The sequence below is a fragment of the Rhamphochromis longiceps genome, linkage group LG14 (genome assembly GCF_057381845.1).
Source record: "Rhamphochromis longiceps isolate RC_006_pf linkage group LG14, R_longiceps_female_GT1.1, whole genome shotgun sequence".
Lineage (NCBI taxonomy): Eukaryota > Metazoa > Chordata > Actinopteri > Cichliformes > Cichlidae > Rhamphochromis > Rhamphochromis longiceps.
The window spans coordinates 1000394-1020415 of record NC_140570.1 but is presented as its reverse complement, the minus strand read 5'-3'; the positions used below and the strand labels follow the sequence as shown (position 1 = coordinate 1020415).

Below are 20022 nucleotides of genomic sequence, written 5' to 3'. Positions count from 1 at the left end.
TCCTCAGAGAGCGTGGCGCCGAGTGCATTTTAACTACTGCCAAAGTAATCTCCGTACACCTCCTCGCCCTGGCTCGCTTTCAACAAGGTACGCTTTAAGCAGCTTTAAGCGGAACCTTCTGAGCACTTCAAAGGCCGTCAGCGAGCGTCCCCGAGCTCGCCGCTCAAATGACACCAGCCTGCAAGGTGCACGCAGATCTGCTCCAAGCCTGGAGGACGCATGCTCTGCTCTCACTCGTTGCTGCTCTCACTCACAGCGTTGCTGCTTCGCTCTGCTTTCCACATCATCTCAGTTTCCACTGGTGACTGAACATGAAAATCATCCAGAAGAGCAAATGAGAAGAGCTGAGAGTGAAACGCAGGCGGAGGTTATTTTGTCACCGTGTTAGGTTTGTGCTTTCAGCATCACTGAGGACACAAACATCCATCCCCTCGGACTGAGTGATGAAAGCTTCAGAGCACTTACACTGAAGAACCCAGACACATCAGGGGTTTGTTTCCCTACAGAGCGCTTTTCCACAGGCAGGTGTGCTCTCAGGGTCGGGGCCACGTTAGGTACCGCGAGTTGAGCCTCAGGTGTGAAGTTTATGGTTTCCCTGGGTCTTTTCCCGTGTGTCATACAGAAATCTTCTTTTTTTGGTTTTATTCTGTTGTATTTAAAGGCCGGTGCATGAAAATACTGTCAGACACAAACCGACTGATGTAAAACAGGTTGGGGACCGCTGCTGCAGAGGCCCCCTTCTTCTGTTCATTTGACTTTGTCAGGTGTTAAACTGGGACAGACAGACAAAGAGCGCCACGCTAACACAGCAGACGCGGACACCTCGGCTCTTACCAACATAGTAGGAGAACGTCCTTTTGAGGCGGTCGAACACGAACCAGCGTTTCTTCCACGACTTGATCTTGCCTCCCATCTTCACCAGGTAGCCCTTGCACATCTTCTCGGTGAGGATGACGTGATAGCACGTCTCCACGCTGTGACCTGACGACTCGATGTGCGAGCGCAGATCAAACTCCTCCTTCCTGATGGGCAGGTAGCGAGTCATAGGACGGGCCTGCGTGGACAGACATGGGCAGAGGAGTCACTGATAGGGACGATGCAGACGCAGAACCTTCTGCAGGTCTGAAGATGCAGACATGAACACATAAAAACACAGTAAGACAGAAACGTCTCTGCACCAAGCTGCCAGTCACAGTCTGATCAACAACCTTCTTAACCTCCTCCACCTGTCTGTGGACGGCCTGATAACGAGGCGCCCACATCAGGCATAAATCACACGCTTCATTTTCAAAGTCAGGTTTATGCCACATGTTTTAATGTCTATGAAAATGCAGAAGGTTACTCATCGTGCACTCTTTGCCTGGCTGCAGCTGGTCTCTGTGCCACAAAGACCAGCTGCTGCTCACGCAGGACAGATGTTGAATAAAGGACCCTGTTTGGTCACTCGTGTGCGCTCCACGATCCTTCAACCATTATTCTGACACAGTATGAAAAACGACATTTAAAAGCAAAGGCTGCTCCGTCACAGTGGGAAACATCAGCAGGTCACTCTGATGTTTCCGACCATGAAGCTGAACCTGGTGCTTTCACAGGCTCACCTGTGGAGACCTTTCACGTCTTTACAGACTTTTAGCATTTTGTGTTAACATGGATTCAACTGTTGGCGAGCTGTTGGCACACGGCGGTAAAGAACAAGCTTTAAATGTTGGAGCACGCGTACAGTATTTATGGCCACACAGGGTTTACATCATAAATGCACGTGGGGTGGTTTTGTTACGAGCACGGCCATATTTATGTGCCGCCAGCCGTCCGTGGCGCCGCCACACCCGCCCGTCGAGTCACTTTGCACGTTTCCGCCACACGGACTCGATTACATCTGCTTTCACTGACCTGAGAGAAGTTCTTGGCCCTCATCTTGACTTCCTTCTCCACCAGCTGCTGCCGGTGGAAAGTTTCATCCTGCAGCCTCTTCTCGGCCTCCTCCCTCCTCCGCCTCTCCTCCTCGAGCATCTGCCGGCGAGCCAGGCTCTCCCGTTCCTAGCGGACAGCGCTTTCATTAAATATTTTTTTTGATCTGTGGAAGGGTTTGGCAGAGCGCACATGTTCGCTCTTCATACATTTATGTACAGGGTGTCCTGCTGGGAGCTGCCCACAACCTGGAGCTGCTGACCACCGCGCAGCTTCCATTCTTTAAACACAAAACTCTGATATTTGGAGGCGTAATGATCGGCAGACACACACAATGCATCGACGCAAACACTGCAGTACTACGACTGCGTGGAAGCCGTTTGGAGGGTGAGAAACAAAGGCGCTCACTGTTTTGCTCTGTGTGAGATTTCCTAATTGGATGGGGCTCGCAGTCAGACTCTGTGAGAGCAGAAGATAATGGATGGGATCATCTGAGGTGCTTCATCGAGGCACAAAAACAAAATGTGCAAAGTCCAATAAAATAATTGGCAGCTCTGCGCTGCTGTCAGGAACTTTTGATTTTTTTAAGAAATGCGAGTTCAATTCAGCGTTATCGACGGGGGTGCTGCGAGAACTCATCGCTCAGCGAGTATGGATTCGGGACAATCAGCTAACGCTGCAGCACTTGCGACGCTGCTTCTTACCCGCGATTCGATAAGTCTGGCTTTCTCCAGCTGCGCCTCCTTCAGCATCTTCTCCATCTCCTCGATCTTCAGGGCGTCCACACCTCCGACGCTGCCATCAAACACGACATTAGTTACTACACAAAGTCTCACAGCAATAAGTCGACAAATACAAAATAAAAGCATCTAAAGCCCAAGAAAGACATGAAAACGCTTAATGAGGTCACGCTGCAGCATTAATCACGTCAGTGGAACGATCCTCTCCATCACAGCTTCAATCCCATTAAACTCTTCATAATGTGAGCAAACCAGTGTGAGCACGCTGTGCTGAGGACTGTTGCAGTGCAGCTCGACCACACTCAAAGATGGCCTGCAAACTAGCCCACTGTGGACAAAGACTCACAGGGGGAGTCTGAAGATTAGCAGCCCACTGTGTGTGTGTGTGTGTGTGTGTGTGTGTGTGTGTGTGTGTGTGTCTCTCAATTTAGCATTTCAATCAAGCTTTATCTACTCAGCGCCAAATCACAACAACAGTTGCCTCAAGGTGCTTTATATTGTACAGTAGACCCTACAATAACACATACAGAGGAAACCCAACAATCATATGACCCCCTATGAGCAGCACTTTGGCGACAGTGGGAAGGAAAAACTCCCTTTTAACAGGAAGAAACCTCCGGCAGAACCAGGCTCAGGGAGGGGCGGGGCCATCTGCTGACAAAGCCACGCCGTGGATATGCTCACATTTTTGTAACAATAACTTTCATTTCAAAAAATAACCAGAAGCATGAAGAATGCTTTTTATTATCGCACAGATCTGGAGGCAGCTGTGTTCAGTGGAACAGATGTGAGGAACCAGCCGAAACATGTTCACCAACGACTCTGACATCAGACGTGATGGTGCAGCTGGTGTGTCAGGAGCTGGCGTCTGAACACTGAACCAGGCCACGGCCAACAAACCCAGAGTGTGTTCACATCAGCTACACACAAACATTAACATAGAACCCCATAATCCACTGTGTGTGCGTCATACCCGCTCATGTTGTCAGGCGAGCAGGCCGAGTTGTTCCCGGTGGACACGCTGGTGTCCATGCTGTCCGAGCTCTCCAGGCTCAGGGTGTCGTACGGCTGCTCCCCGGCCGACGGGGGCTGATGGTGCAGGATGGAGTGGTGAACCAGAGGAGGGGGGCCCAAGGAAGTGTGGCTCAGCGCGGGGCTGTAGGCCATGATGGGTGAGTAGGAGGGAGACGGGGAGGACGAGGTTACGAGGTGGGGCTGGGAGCCGTGGAGGGCCTCCCACTGGCACTGAGCCTCCGCTGCTGCTCTTTGCTTGAGCTCGGCCAGACGGCGGCGCTGCTCTTCGATCACCTGCTGACCTGGAGGGGGGAGGGGGACACGGTGAGCGTTTGAGGTCTGCAGACGGAACAATGACTCGAGTGCGAGCAGGCCCGTTTGTTCCTGCAGAAAACAAAGAGCTGGCTGTGAAGGACATCATCACTCAACACGTAAAGGAGACTAGCACCAGCCCACAACCTGCAACACCAGATTCATGCACCACACATACAAGTATGTGCTCTCTCAGTAATAACAAGCTTGAGGAAAACTACAAAAACCCACAAAGTTGAAGCAAAAGTGTCCGTCCAACATCCTACATTTGGAATGAAGCCGCTGCGCAGCTCGTAACACATCTGGCTCCAAACCAGGAGCTCGCTGAACACTGAACATGCAAAATTGATTCTCCAGCAGCACGAAGGTTCATGGAAGATTGATGGAGGAAGAAAGAGGATTCAATGTTACAGACAAAGAAAAAGATGAAAAGAAAGAGGCGTTAATGACACACCAGAGAGGATGAAGAGGGAGGGGAGGGCTGGCTGGAGACAGGGTCTGAAACGAACCGCAGCCACGTGTCGAGTCCTGTTAAATGTTACCTTTGATGGATAAATCAACAGCAGCTAGCTGTCAGAGTGCCTCTCATTTGAGATCAGCCTCCAATTCTCTTCTTTGGACGCAGCCAGGCTGCTTCGTTTACGAGGCTAAAGCTCCATCTTTGCGTCCCCATCGGCAGACGCAGACAGCAGTACCTTTGTGACAAACAGCTGATTTCAGACCCTGCCTGTGATTTACAGAGAGCAGCTGAGCAAACGCAGACGGCGTCTGCGCAGCCGAACGCAGAGAGCGGGAGAAGTGTGCGACCCCTGGACGCGCTGCTCCATCTACCTGCTGAGCTTCCCTCTACGGCGCTCTGTCTGGAGGTCTGGGGCTCTGTGGTGCAGCAGTCACAGACACAACATAGGCAGACGTGAGAAAAGCTGACAAATGTGACCAGCTCCGCTTTGCAGCCCCGCAGCCGTGGGTGGCAGCCAGCTGAGCTACAAACACCAGACTGCTTTGCTCTGATCCATTTAGTCACACGGCACTGACGCATTAGGAGCACTGATGCCACACACACACACACAGACACACACACACACACACAGACACACACACAGACACACACACACACACACACACACAGACACACACACACACACAGACACACACACACACAGACACACACACACACAGACACACACACACACAGACACACAGACACACACACACACACACACAGACACACACACACACACAGACACACACACACACACAGACACACACAGACACACACAGACACACACACACACACAGACACACACACACACACACAGACACACACAGACACACACACACACACACAGACACACACACACACACACACACACACACAGACACACACACACACACACACACACACACACACAGCTGAATGAGGAAAAGCTAGCTTACAAACAGCAAGTTAGCGAGAACCTGAGGAAGAAGCACAGACGCCTGGTACACACCAGGCTGTCTGCTGCTCACCAGCACAGCTACAGCTTACTTTTGATACGAGCTTATTTTCATATTATCATCAGTGTTAATATTATTAATGTTATCGTTATGTACTGTTATGCAGTGAGAGCACACTTGGAAAATATAAGACAAATACAAAACTAACGAGTCAGCATTAGGGCTGCTCGATTATGGCAAAAATGATAATCACGATTATTTTCACTGAAATTGAGATCACGATTATTTGACGATATTTATTTAACCCTTTAAGACCTACTATAGAACCAAGTCCACCAGAGCTTATATTATTTTTTTTACATGCTGTAGTGCCATTTGTGGGAGCATTTCAAGTTGCTATACATCAATACAACTGTTATAGCCCATATTTTAATAATATGTATGCATTAAGTCCATAGTAATTACATAAATTGCAAAAAAGTGCAATAAACTACAAAAAAATTGAAAATCGTTTTTGTTTTTTGTTTTTTACATATATTTCTACTTGGAGAAATTTAAGAGGCTTATCCCTCAAAACTTTAAATACAATAAAGTTTACAACAAAATAGTTTACAACAGGAAATTTATTTTGAGTGTCTTCATAGTTTTATTTTGGAGATACAGTTTTTATATACTGCAGGAAAAACAAAAAACAATCCTATGATGCAAATTTGCAAAGAAAACAGCAGGTGCATCATTTTACTGTGGGAAGTGTTACGAACAGCTGATCGGAACGGCAAAGCGTGTTTCTGGAATATTATGTTTTTGTTCCTTCAAGCGCTTTTTATGCAATTTTTGCAAAGCTTTATGTGGAAGGAAACTGTGACCGAGGACAAGCTGATGGCATCAGATGTAAGTACAACTCCTCCGGTTTCATATGCAAAACAAATTATTGCGCTAGCTTACGCGGTTCCGGTTCTACAGGGATTTAAAAATAGTTACACAACACGGAGCGTGCTGCTCTGACCGGCTTTAAAGGGTTAACAATGACTTTAAAAAATAATATAAAATAGTGTGCAACACCACTGAAGTTTTTTTACCTCTCTTTTCAACCAACGGCAGTCACTCTCCTCTCCAAATAACTTCTGCTTAGCTTTCCGAGCTTCCCTCGGGTCCTCTTAATCAGCGGTCTCCAACCTTTTTTGTGTCACGGACGGTTTATGCCCGACAATATTTTCACGGACCGGCCTTTAAGGTGTCGCGGATAAACGAGGGAGGGGCTAATAATCGGCTCAGTCATTTTTAATGATCGTTGAAATTCCAGATCGTAATCGTGATTAAAATTCGATTAATTGAGCAGCCCTAGTCAGCATGTAACAACACAGCAAAGCTCGCATCTGTCCAGGGTCACAGAAACCTTCAGCTTTGATCTGAAGTTTGTCCACGACCGAGGAGCAAAGTCACAGCTGTACAGGACACAAAGCTGCTGCTGCCTCCTTAATGAAACCACACTAACGCACAGCACAGAACAACATATACAAACTGCTTCTCTCTGTCTCAGATTGAATCTGCAAACATGCAGGAGGTCCAGACTCCAACACTGGGAACCAGTGACCTGGACAATAAGACACATGCAGATACAGTGGCTTGCAAAAGTATTGCATTCTTGAACTTTCCCACATTCTGTCACATTACAGCCACAAACATGAATCAACGTTATTGGACTTCCAGGTGAAAGACCAACACAAAGTGGTGCACACGTGAGAAGTGCAACCAAAATCAGACATGACTCCAAACATTTGTTACAAATAAATAACTGCAAAGTGGGGTGTGTGTAATTATTCAGCTCTGAGTCAATACTTTGTAGAACCAGCTTTTGCTGCAGTTCCAGCTGCCAGTCTTTTAGGGTCTGTCTCTACCAGCTTTGCACATCTACAGACTGAATCTTTGCCCATTCTTCTTTGAAACAGCTCCAGCTCAGTCAGATTAGATGGACAGCGTTTGTGAACAGCAGTTTTCAGATCTTGCCACAGATTCTGGATTGGATTTAGATCTGGACTTTGACTGGGCCAGTCTAACACATGGATATGTTTTGTTTTAAACCATCCCATTGTTGCCCTGGCTTTATGTTTAGGGTCGTTGTCCTGCTGAAAGGTGAACCTCCGCCCCAGTCTCAAGTCTTTTGCAGACTCCAACAGGTTTTCTTACAAGCTTGCTCTGTATTTGGTTCCATCCATCGTCCCATCAACTCTGACCAGCTTCCCTGTCCCTGCTGAAGAGAAGCCCCCCCAGAGCATGATGCTGCCACCACCATATCTGACAGTGGGGATGGTTCAGAGTGATGTGCAGTGTTAGTTTTCCACACATAGTGTTTTGCATTTTGGTCTCATCTGACCAGAGCACCTTCTTCCACATGTTTGCTGTGTCCCCCACATGGCTCGTGGCAAACTGCAAACAGGACTTCTTATGGTTTTCTGTTAACAATGGCTTTCTTCTTGCCACTCTTCCATAAAGGCCAACTTTGTGCAGTGCACGACTAATAGTTGTCCTGTGGACAGATTCCCCCACCTGAGCTGTAGATCTCTGCAGCTCGTCCAGAGTCACCATGGGCCTCTTGGCTGCATTTCTGATCAGCGCTCTCCTTGTTCGGCCTGAGTTTAGGTGGACGGCCTTGTCTTGGTAGGTTTACAGTTGTGCCATACTCCTTTCATTTCTGAATGATGGCTTGAACAGTGGTCTGTGGGATGTTCAAGGCTTGGGAAATCTTTGTGTAGCCTAAGCCTGCTTTAAATGTCTCAGTAACTTTATCCCTGACCTGTCTGCTCTGTTCTTTGGACTTCATGGTGTTGTTGCTCCCAATGTTCTCTCAGACAACCTCTGAGGCCGTCACAGAGCAGCTGTATCTGTACTGACATTAGATTACACACAGGTGCATGTTGCAGGTTCATGTTTGTGGCTGTAATGTGACAAAATGTGGGAAAGTTCAAGGGGCCCAATACTTTTGCAAGCCGCTGTAACCATGAATCCGTGTGCTTCAGAGCGGATGTCATTTATGGCTAATGAGTAGCCACCATGTGCGATGTGTTAGCAGTGAGCAGTTACTGACACTGAGGTCGGCCGGTTACCTTTCTGCTGCAGAGCCAGCTGCCTCTTGGTCTCGATGTCCTGCAGCGTTGCAGCCAGGTTCCTGGGGAGGCTTCCGGTGCTGCCGACCACCAGCAGGGGGCTCTGCTGGGTCAAACAAAGACGGCTGTGATTGTGGTTCATGAAGATTTAGGCTCCAGTAAAGGCTGGCAGTTAGAAACCAACGGCCTACCTTGGAGCCCGTGTTGCGTCCCAGCGTTGCTGCTCCATGCTGCAGGGGGGAAGCAGAGCCGGACTTAGGCTGGTGGAAGGAAAAGCCGGGATCGGCGTCCAGCTTGGAGCGGAACACCTGAACGAGGAGCGCGTGCAGGATGTTAAAGACCGACATGACAAACGTTCTTACAGAGCAAAGCTGGAACTGAATGAGCTGCATGTAGAGCGCGAGTGTTTCAGAGCGGCGGCACCATCCTGCAGCGTCCTCGCTTCAGACACAGCGTTGATTTCAGAGCCGTACCAGTTTGGTCTGTTACTGCTGTGAGCGACTAACTGGGTGACACCAGCGGATACTGGTACCATTAAATGTAATATAAAGACCCTCCTGCTGACAGCTGGGACTGTCAATGAGTCCCAGTAAAACTATCACACACACACACACAGACACACACACACACACACACACACACACACGCAGACACACACACACACGCAGACACACACACGCACGCAGACACACACACACGCAGACACACACACACACACACAGACACACACACACACACACAGACACACACACACACACACAGACACACACACACACACACAGACACACACACACAGACACACACACACACACAGACACACACACACACACACACACACACACACACAGACACAGACACACACACAGACACACACACACACACACACACACACAGACACACACACACACACACAGACACACACACACACACACACACACACACACACACACACACACACACACACACACACACCCCTACAATGGCAGCCCCGTGCTTCACTGAGCGCCTCTGGTCGGGCTCCTGGAGCTGATGCTGCTCTCCGGCCGTGTGAGACGATCTGTGCAGCGACTTAATGTTCAAAGTAAAGTCTTGAAAGCATTCAGGCTTCACTCGCTGTGACTGAAGTTTTCTCTGGTCGTTTGCCACCAGCAAACAACTTCAGTCCAAAACGTTGCACACCAAAGGAAACACAGTGAGCACAAATCTGCAGATTCTGGAACAGCGGTGTTCAGAGCGTGGACTCTTGTGTTTACGCAGCTCGTCTCTGATGTTTCTGGGAGGCTGGAGGAGCTGTCGCTGCAACGTTTTCATCTTATGTGAATGAAGAATTATTAATAATCAAAGAGGTTTTCCTTTCCTCCTGGTGCGAGCAGATGCCTGCTTTCATTATGTTTAAGAGAGAAGAAGATACAGGTCTGTCTGATCCTGTACGCCTGTCTGAACTCTGTCCACAGCATTAAGCTCGAGTGGAAGTGGACTCCAGTCCAGATCCTGAATTAAAGCAGGATCTAGATGGCAGTCTTGTTGTTGGATGGATCCACAGTAACCTGTGCGGTGAACGTGTTAACCACTACACCACAGAACTACTAAAGCAGGTTTATTAACAGCAGCTCCACCACCTTTGGTGACACTATTCATTCATTTATTGCTGTTGTTGTCAGCATCAGCCCAGTGCACTCTGGAAACTAAAAGGAGGAAACAGAACTGAACATTCAAAGACAAAACTACTGAAAAAAGATGCCTCACTCTTATTTGAAAGTTCAGCGCCCGCTAACCAGCACTAACCAAGTTCTTTCCACCTTGAATGTCCACCTTAAATATCCTGACCAGCTGGTACCTGAGGAGGAGGAGGAAGAAGAGGAGCAGGAGGAGGAGGAGCCTGTTTATATTTTTCTGCACTTTCTGATCTTTCCTGTCCGTCTTCATTTTAATGAGGTTTTGGATGCTTCACATATTTAACGCTCGTGTTTAAACTCTTTTTACTGATCCATCATCTCCTTTAAATTTCAGAATCCTTTTAGCTTACGCAGCTATATCCTTCTACTCGTTGAAGGCAGTGGTTAGCATCAGGTGAAGCACACTGCAGTTGTGTTACAGCAGACAGAAAGAGCACAGCAGTGAGTGCAGCAGCGCGAGGAGGAAGGAAAAAGCTTGTACCTGCAGCACAGGCCTGCGGCCCGACAAACATCTGGCTGGCAAAGAGGGAGGGCAGAGGTGGCTGGAGCCAGCCGTCAGCTCCTGGTACCACTGCTCTAAGTCTAGCTTGGACAGGTGAGGCCTGCAGCCTTCAGACTGAAGCAGCAGAGAGAGAACAGGAGGGACGAAGGGAAAATGAGAAGTTAGAAAGCCATCAAAGACGTAGGAACAGGACAGAAAAGTTTGCATCCTACACGCTGAAAGCTGTTAAAATAGAAACAGACTACAGCCACCGCGGCACGTTGTCTTTTAGCCTCCCGATGAAAAACCTGTTTTCTGCGTTTAGGTCCATGCTCCTGCTGCAATCGTCCCACTAACCCAGCTGTCACTGGGCACCGTCATCCTGAACTGACTCGGAGCTGCCGTTACTGCCGAGGGTTCGCAGCAGCGACACACGACGCTTACGCTCCTGTTTCACTCCAGGTGGGAGCGAGCAGATCAGCTCATTGCTCCGAAAAATGAATCACACATGCTAAATATGATAGCTTACATGAACATAGTGAGCTGTCCCACTGCAGCTTTTAATGACGCCTTCAGGCAAACCTGCAGCGCAACAGACAGAGGCTCAGGCTCGGGTAAACAGACACCATCTCCGCTTTAAAAGAATATGAAAGGAGCTGCGGACAGGAAACACGGGCAGGAAGCTGTCCATGTTCCAGGCTGCTCGCAGGACGCTGCAGAGCCGCACTCAATTTGTTGTTTTCAGGTTTCCTTTCTGCGCCGTGGGCGGTGTGTGGTACAGAACGACAACATGATGGTCCAGCCCGTTTCACTACACCACTAAAGACGTGTGATTTTTTGTTAATGAAACCCTGTGAGACTTTTTTCACTTAACATCAGGACAAAGCTTGTACTTAGACACGACTTTATACTTCTATTATTATTTCTTAAGTAATAAAGCAGCCATTACTTTGGGGTCACACGCCACAAACCCACAGGAGGAGAGACAGCACACACCTCTAATGAGAGAGGGGGGAAGGAGGCATGAGGAGAGGGGAGGCAGGAGAAGGTGGGGTCTACTGCTCCGGGCTGCAGGGGCTGGCGAAGTGGGGAGGTAGGGGACGACTCCACCTTTGGCATCCCATACATCTGATTTAACTGGCCCACTGTCACATAATCCTTCACACACACAGGAAAAGAAGAGGAGACAGAGGAGAAGGTCAGCAGGGCGAGAGCAACAGGAGGGAGATGCAGCAGAAGCAGGAGGAGCAGCTCTCATTCCACAGTCTGTGTTTTCACATCATAAACTGACGACGACAGCATTCGTGGAAACACACAACACGTGGGCGGGGTTAAAGCCCGGCTCAGCAGCTCCGGCACAGAACCAGGTGCTACAGTCGGACAGAGCGAGGCTGATGCACACAGCCCAGCACATCCAGGTTTATCCAGGTGATTCAGCGGACACACCGTCTCCACGTTTAAGCACCGTGGTTGTCATTTGGAATCATATTTAAAATGGAATTTATCATATTTTCACATAAATTGTTACCTTTGGTTACCTTTGGTTACCTTTGGTTGTTGGAAATCGAATTTCCCAGAGGAACCCACCCGAGGGATTAATAAAGTTCTATCTTATCTTATAATAAAGATGTTATTATTTACAAAGCTAACGCTACAAATTAAACGATCCTGCCCTCGTTCTGGAGTTTTATTCTGCAGCCATCTTTGATTAGCAGTTACAGAAACTGCACATTAATAAATACTGCTTCAGATTTTTGGGGTGAACAGTTGCTTCTGTCCAACACGTGTCACTCGTGACATCATGAAACAGCACAGCTTACGTTCAGTCTGTGAGGATTACATCAACAACCACGTTTTGATTGTGTTTCTCCCAAACGGAGCCTTACTGATCCAAACATGCACGTCTCAGTCCGAAGCTGCGCAGCATCCTCACTGTGACAGAGCAGCAGAGGGAGCAGCGTGGAACTGGGAGAGCGACAGATAGGAGAGCATAAACTTGGAGTCAAGACAGGAAGTGATGGTACCTCACAGGCGCCAGCCAGCACGGCATCTACGAGCGTGCGAGCCGGGCTTTTCACGGTGGCCGCCGCTGCCGCCGTACATCTTACACACGTCCGACGGCTTCACGTATTCCTGAGCCGCAGCCGACAACAGACAGGATGAGAAGCGGCGAGGACGGCGCCGCGCGGTGCCGCTCAGACACAGCACGTGGACAATCACACACACGGACACACGGGCGCAGAGCCAGTACACAAATCCCTCACGGTTTTTGTGACACCTGTGCAAACCAGGCTCGTTCACGTCACATTGAAAGGTGCACAGTGCGTGATGACACAGAAACACGCCACAACAGAAACAGCGCAGCTGCTGCCGTGAATCGGCGCCACATAAATGAACCAGGCACACGTCGGCACAGGTGATGCAGTGCTAAAATAAAAAGGTTCAAACTGGCCGGGCAGCGGCACACTACAGCTGGAGGGTCACCACGACACAGCAAAGGGCATCATGCGGGGGTCAGTTCAGTTACCTCTGTAGGGCTGCTGGGGTACAACTGACAGGGAGGGGAGGGGTGTAAGTAGGAAGGAGAGGCTCGACACAGGGAGCGCTGGGAGGAGCGGAAGTCCTCCAACGACAGGTGGGCCTCGCTGATATGGAGCGCTTCCTGTTTCGACAGTCCAGAGGTAAGAGCTTTTAATCTCTACAGAAACGTTTCTGGGCTTCGTTAAAAGAAGAAGAAACAACAACAGCGGCGGCTTTCTCTCTGTTACAGAGTTAAAGGGTTTAGTGACCATCGGGCTCCCCACACTGCAAAGCCCCCTCTGTAAGGAGGCACTGCTATTAATGTTTCTATTCCTTTATGGTCCCACAAGGGGAAATTAGTTTAGCAGCAGGATAAAAATAAACAGAACAATAACATAAAACAATGATGACGACAATAGTGACAGAAAGTCCAAGGACAGTTATTTGCCATTAAGGAGACAAGATGCAGAGGGAAGAAGAGACCTGGAGTCTCTGAGGCTCCCTGAAATTTTACTAGCAGTTTTTACCAGAAGCTTGTTTGTTTTTTCAAATATTGTATAACAAGACAGTTTTTAACTAACCGAAGCCTTTCATCGAACAAACACACTGGTGCTGTCTGTGCACACGTGGCAGCACTGCTGCTGCCGTGTGTGCATGTTTATCAAACTGCAGAGTGTGTGAGTCTGTCACTGAGTAACGCAGCCTCAGCGTGTTTGTGCTCTCTGCTCATGTCGCCTTCATATTAAATCATTTTGGGCTTTTTAAAGAAGTCATTTCAAACTGCTTTATATTCTTCACGTCGACATACGGGCCGGATATGAGGCTGACGTGATGAAACCGTTTCTTCTGGCTAGCATTAGCTGCCCTGCTAACATGGACACATTGTTGCTAAGCAGAATAGTGACTAGCGACATGAGGTTGACGGCTCTCCATCAACTGTCTGAACTTCATGTTGTCCTTATGCTGCCCTCGTATTATAAGCTGTGCTGTTAGCATGATAGAACTACCTGGACTGCACAATCAGCTGTGAGCCTTGTGTTTTCAGGCCATGAACACAGAGTGAAGCTGAACGCATAAACTCAAAGCGTCTCACCTCCCTCATGGCGGTGGAGGACTTGGGGAAGCTCTTTCCTCCAGTCAGAAAGTGGTATCTCCTCTCAAGGGCCGACAGCCTCTCCTTCTCCTGGACAATCAAACCACGCCATTAGGAGCCAAAACAACACTTTGGGGTTATTTCGATGTGTGACGTGGTTCGTGCGTACCTTCTGGAGCATCTGCAGTGTGAGCGTTCGGTCTTTAGCCAGCCGCTCACACTCCTGAGCTGCCTGCAGGCCGAGCTGGTTGGCCTGGTTCTCCAGAGCCGACACCTTCTCCTACACAAGACGACACAAAAGTCGGTGCTGCGGTTGTGCTAACGCGTGGTGCACCTGCCCGTACGTGACATGACGCGTGCCACCACTCTAGTGCAAACAGGCATTTTTCTTACGTCAGCCTCTCTGGGAACAAGTTTACGCCAATCATCCATTTTTAAGAAATGATTCACACAATCAGACTGTGATCGTGTGTGTGACACATTCACAGAAGACACCAACAGGACGGTGTGTCCTCACCTTCCTCCTGGCCACGCTGTGCTGGTACTCGGCTCTCTCCTGGAGCAGCTGCTGGCTGATGGTTTCTCGCTCTTCCTCCAGGCTGCTCTCTCTCTCCAGCTGCTGAAACTCCAGGTCCTCAAACTTTTTAGTTCCTGCTTCCAGTGCCTCTCCATCCTAATCACACAACACCAATCATGATCTCACAAACAAACTCGGACATTAATGTAGTATTTTTAAAGCCATGCTCACTAAAGTGCTACCTAACAGCAGAAATGATCTCACACACCTGGGGAGCACTTTTAAACCTACGTTGGTTTTTCTGGCTGAGCTGGTGCAACATGAACACTCAAACCTGCTGTTCTCACTAAAGACTTATCCTGATGGACGCTCCCCGATCCTAAAAGACGCAGCGACATTCCCACAAGGAGGGGAAGAGCAGGAGCAGGAATCTGGTCAGGGCCTAGGTTAATTGATTAGTGAGCAGCATTATGTGAGCCATGACGAATGACAGAAGAGATGCAGATCAGATTCACACATGCAGTGGAGTGGAGGGTTGTATCACATGACCCGTGTTTGAGCTAAATGCATCCCTGGGAGGAAACGCACGCCAAAACTTTAACACTGAGGCTTCAAAAAGTCCAGAAACCAGTGTGGCACACTTCCACGGAAGCTACTGAAAACCTAAAAACCACCTGTCTGCACCACTGCTGCAACTAGAAGTCTGCAAAACCTTTGGTGTTATACAGACTGGGCGTCCACAGCTGTGTGGGCGCCCACGGTCCACCTTTAGTGAACCTACACTAGCAAATATTTAGCTCGGTTAGACTTTATCATTAAAACGTAATCATCAGCACTCGGACTGTCGAAGTGTTGGTTAGGGTTTGCGGTCGTTTTATTATAAACATTGGGAGGAACATGCTTTTCTTGGCTGGTGTTTTTAATAACAGGTATCGTTATTTTCCTGCGACACGTCGTCTGCAGCTGAGTGGTGTTACAGCACAGATACCAGCAGAAATATATTTTCCCCGGTGATTCAAAAATGACCAAATTATGCGCGCCCGGACGGTTTACCGAGATTTGGCCTCAGCGTGAGTTAGACAGACGCTCTACTTTAATATATGTCAACAATCTGTATCTCTCAGGATGCGTCTCTGAGTCAGACCCATGAACTCCACTTTAAAAAGAAAAACCAACTATTTGGTGCTATAATAGCGAAGGTCGTGGGTGGGATGGACTACAGTCGGGAGCTGGAAGGATGGATGGGAGCTTCTGATCAACTGACGACCCACCCTTTTGAGCTGTTCCTGCAACTGTTCCCGCAGGGACTCGGGACAATTATGAAGCTGGTTCTTCAGCTCAGCGTAGCCCTCCTGGAGGCTCTGCAGAACCCGGCGCTCGGCCTCAACATTAGCCCTCTCCTAGAAAGACACGACACACACCCACACACAGGATGGATGGACGATAGGAGAGAAAGACAGAAACACTGCTCAAAATCCACGCCATGCAAATCAAACGCTGTAAGGTGTTAGCAACAGACACAGTCACAGATTTTAAGGCAGTCCACAGGAAGTAGCAGGTACAGCAGCTAATATGAAATACTTTAATATTTCAAACATCAATAAGCTGCACAGAAGTTTGCACACAATGTATCTGGCAGTGATTGAGCAGAGAACGTTCCCACCTCCTGGGTGCCCTTCCAATAAATACTAGCCTTGCTGTTATTGGCCGTGCTGAAGCAGCAGCACATGGAAAAAGGTCCACGAGGACTCTACACAGAGTTTACAACTAGCTACGACAAAGTTACTAAATGTATCTTCTTTGCACGTCCTGCCTTGTAGTGAAATGCTGTATGTGAGTACAAAGATGCCACCTGCAGGATCGAGAACATGCTCGAACATTCCCTCCTCTGCTGGTCAAACGTCTTATTAAAGGCCCAGAGCAGAACCGAGCACTACAGAACCAAAACCTACAGACCGGTCTGCTTCATCAGAGGGGGAAGAAAGAGCGCACTCTGAGTGCAGAGGAAGCAGAGGGAGGATTAAGGGTTAACGATGGCGGTTAGTCAGCTGAGTGAGACTGTGGAGAGCACAAAGACCAACCCTAAGGCAGAAACATGCAACAGCAGACACTGAATGAGGCAAACAAGCCTTCTATTAAGCCCTCACAGCATGGATCCTCTACGACGTCTATCAGTAATCAAGGATGCTCAGAAACACCGACAGTGATGACCCAGTGAGGGAAGACTGAAAGCACAGGCAGTGAGTGTGTCTGTGTGTGTTTAACCTCTGTGAACTGAAATAAACCTGCAGCTCGTTCGCCCTGCCTCCTGATTCATGTACCTTGTCTTTCTCTCTCTGGATGGCGCTCTCCAGCTCGTCCAGCTTGTGCTGCAGCTGAGCGATGATATCTGCTTCGGTCTCTATCTGGTCGAGCTCTGCCTGCCTCTCGCCCTGCAGCAAGGCGCGCTCCATCTCAGCCTGGAAGGACAGCACAGCGACACACAGTGGGACCAGCGGGCTTTGAGACGAGCATCGTCATAGCGATGCTGCTCTTTCTTAGAAGAAACGTTATGAAAAGATGCTGGATGTCACCAATTCCCATCAGCATCATCCACTGCTCTACCTCCTGTTTGGACTCTTGGAGTTGCTGCTCCAGTTCTGTGAGCCGGGTTTTGAGCTCGTCGATCCGAGCCAGGACACGGACCCGCTCTTCCTCCAGGTAGCCCAGCTCCGCACGACCGCCGCTGCCTGCGCTGGAGGAGTCCTCGTGCTTCAGAGAGAAACAGAGGGGTGAAAACATAAAGCATCAATCCCGCCACAGAAGGCTGTCCACGCTCATTCAAATATATGTAATCATTAGGAAATCTGATAAAAGATGGAGAACAAAGGAAGGCAATTAACTGAAGGCACAAGCAGAAGGAACTAGCCTCGTGCAGCATCCAGCGCAGGAATCCAGTCACAAATAGGAAAACACAAGCAATGCCAAAGCTGATGCACTGCTTCACATTACAAAGAGAAGCTAAGTGGAGTCTATGTGAGGATGAAACCCTGATGCAGCAGGCGCACCATTTGCCGCTGCATGCAGAGACAGCATGTGAAACCAGCGTGCCCTCTGACCTGTCTGTCTCCATTGTGCAGTGTGGACGCTGCGCTGGGAGCAGGAGACGTCCTCACCTCCTGATGAGTGCTCTCTGTGCTACTACACTCCTCCTTCAGGTTCTCCTCGTCGCTCTCCCTCTGTCTCTGTGCTAGGCGGAGCGTGCTTGAAGACGCCGTCCCTCCCGGCACGTTCTCCAGACATCCCGGGAATCCCGACCTCCCCAAGCACAGCGGATCCAGGCCGGTGCCCTCTCCTTTGTTGTACTCAGCACAGAGGTTTAAGATGGTCTCTAGTCGCTGTCTCTCCTGCGGCGAGCACACAAGGAGGACATGAGATCAGGCTGCACAGGAAACAGAACAGGCTGGTAACAGACTAACAGCTTACCTGTGACGACAGACACACTGATGTGTTTATGCACACGGCAGCCAGACTCTGAACAGCTGCTCGCTTCCTGACTGCAAAGGTGCAACTGATATTATTCTTATAACTGATTAATCAGCTGGTTGTCTTTATAATCAACTGAGACGAACTGCTGCTGACTTTGACCTTCGACCTCTTTACAACAGGCTAAGCTGCTGGGGCCTCCCATGATGCACTGCTTCGTCTTCACTCACCCCTTTTCACTGTGTTTACACACAGCTCCGTGCTATTACTTTATTGTTATTAACCTCTGTCTCTCTTCCACAGCATGTCTTTATCCTGTCTTCCTTCTCTCACCCCAACCAATCACAGCAGATGGCCCCGCCCCTCCCTGAGCCTGGTTCTGCCGGAGGTTTCTTCCTGTTAAAAGGGAGTTTTTCCTTCCCACTGTCGCCAAAGTGCTGCTCATAAGGGGTCATGTGATTGTTGGTTTTTCTCTGCAGATCCTGTTACTGTAGAATCTCTATGGTCCAACATTAAGCAGCTTGAGCTGACTGCTGTTGTGATTTGATCCTATATGAATACATTTAGATTGAATCATTGACTCACAGACGTGAAGCACAGACAAACTATCCTTCAGTCGGTAGCCGTTAAGAAATTTGTCCTAAAACTCGGAAAATTCTACAAAACGATTGTCATCATCTGTGAGTCGCCCGACTAACTCACCAGACCGGCCCTGTGGTCTGACTGGTTCACCTACCAGTACATGGAACCTGGAACAAACTGGTGCCAGTTAGCGTTGTAGCCTTGCACTCATTAACCATCTCAGTTGTGTTTTGTGGATTTTAGGATGTTTTTAAAATAAGCCGAGCAGGCCTCGCTGTGGTGTAACTGTCAAGTCTTTTTATAGCTCTTCATGTGTCCCATGAGTCTCTGTGGTGCACAAACACGGTCCATGGATCCACCTCAGCTAACAAGTTAGCACTCCACCGCCATTCAAAGATGGTCGTGTCTAAATTAGAAAGGAACAACCGCAATGCTAAAGGTCACAAGAGAAAGTCCACAGTGGGTGGCATTGCTGTGGCTGCAGCCTGTGAGCACAGGCTGGGTGGTAACATATTAAAATGAACACAGTACATAATGCAGTCCACTTTATTTTTGAGCTCCCCGGCCTTACAGTAAACAGCTAGCACTGCTTGAAACAACCTCTCTGTGGCAGTCAGCTGTCACTGTGTGGGCTCAGGTCACCCACCCAAATATCTACTGCTGTGGAAGCCCTCTGCTGCAGACGAGGGCGGCAGCCGGCAACAAAACACCAACCAGTGTTTCAAAATCTCCAACCAATCTTTTACCAGAAACTCAGTGACACACTTTGTGTTCTTGTGATCTCATTCAGAGCCGATCTGGAACACTCGGCAAGTCGAGCAGTTTCAGCCACAGTAATGAGCTTTGGTGCGTCTTTCCCCCTCATGCTGCAGTATGAGCATCTGCACGATTAGGAGCTACAGCCCCCCGTTAGTGTTAACCTGGAATCTGGGACCAGCTTAGCTTGTAACTGAGTGAGTGGGAGTACGAGACCCCTCTGGGCTGTGCAGCAGTGCTGTACGTTCACCAGAAAACTTCAAACCAAAACCTACACCAGTCCTCCCACTCAACATCTGATTGAATCTACACAAAGGTTAGATTGTTCGGGGTTCATAAGCTGTCTGACTGCAAACCAACCTGGATGAGGAGCAGCGTCACACAGTCTTCCACATAAATCAGCTTCAAACTGGGCCT

The 20022-nt window shown here is 49.0% G+C and overlaps 1 protein-coding gene across 24 annotated transcripts in view; it reads right to left on the bottom strand.

The window, feature by feature from the left end:
* The window catches only part of phldb1b (pleckstrin homology-like domain, family B, member 1b), a 116659-nt gene that overhangs the window by 6525 nt on the left and 90112 nt on the right, over nt 1-20022 (bottom strand). For 8 of the 24 annotated variants that reach the window (XM_085380105.1, XM_085380111.1, XM_085380120.1 and 5 more), the window contains 17 exons: nt 17901-18188; nt 17407-17553; nt 17124-17261; nt 16074-16202; nt 14803-14958; nt 14455-14565; nt 14286-14375; nt 13200-13334; nt 11669-11830; nt 10673-10807; nt 8707-8823; nt 8516-8621; nt 4806-4850; nt 3622-3964; nt 2613-2703; nt 1891-2037; nt 835-1054 (listed from right to left, as the gene is read on the bottom strand). In XM_085380105.1, the coding sequence (XP_085236231.1) occupies nt 835-1054; nt 1891-2037; nt 2613-2703; nt 3622-3964; nt 4806-4850; nt 8516-8621; nt 8707-8823; nt 10673-10807; nt 11669-11830; nt 13200-13334; nt 14286-14375; nt 14455-14565; nt 14803-14958; nt 16074-16202; nt 17124-17261; nt 17407-17553; nt 17901-18188 (2560 nt within the window). The remainder of the gene's footprint in view (nt 1-834; nt 1055-1890; nt 2038-2612; nt 2704-3621; nt 3965-4805; nt 4851-8515; nt 8622-8706; nt 8824-10672; nt 10808-11668; nt 11831-13199; nt 13335-14285; nt 14376-14454; nt 14566-14802; nt 14959-16073; nt 16203-17123; nt 17262-17406; nt 17554-17900; nt 18189-20022) is intronic. The other 16 variants (XM_085380103.1, XM_085380107.1, XM_085380108.1 and 13 more) reach the window with 16 other exon arrangements.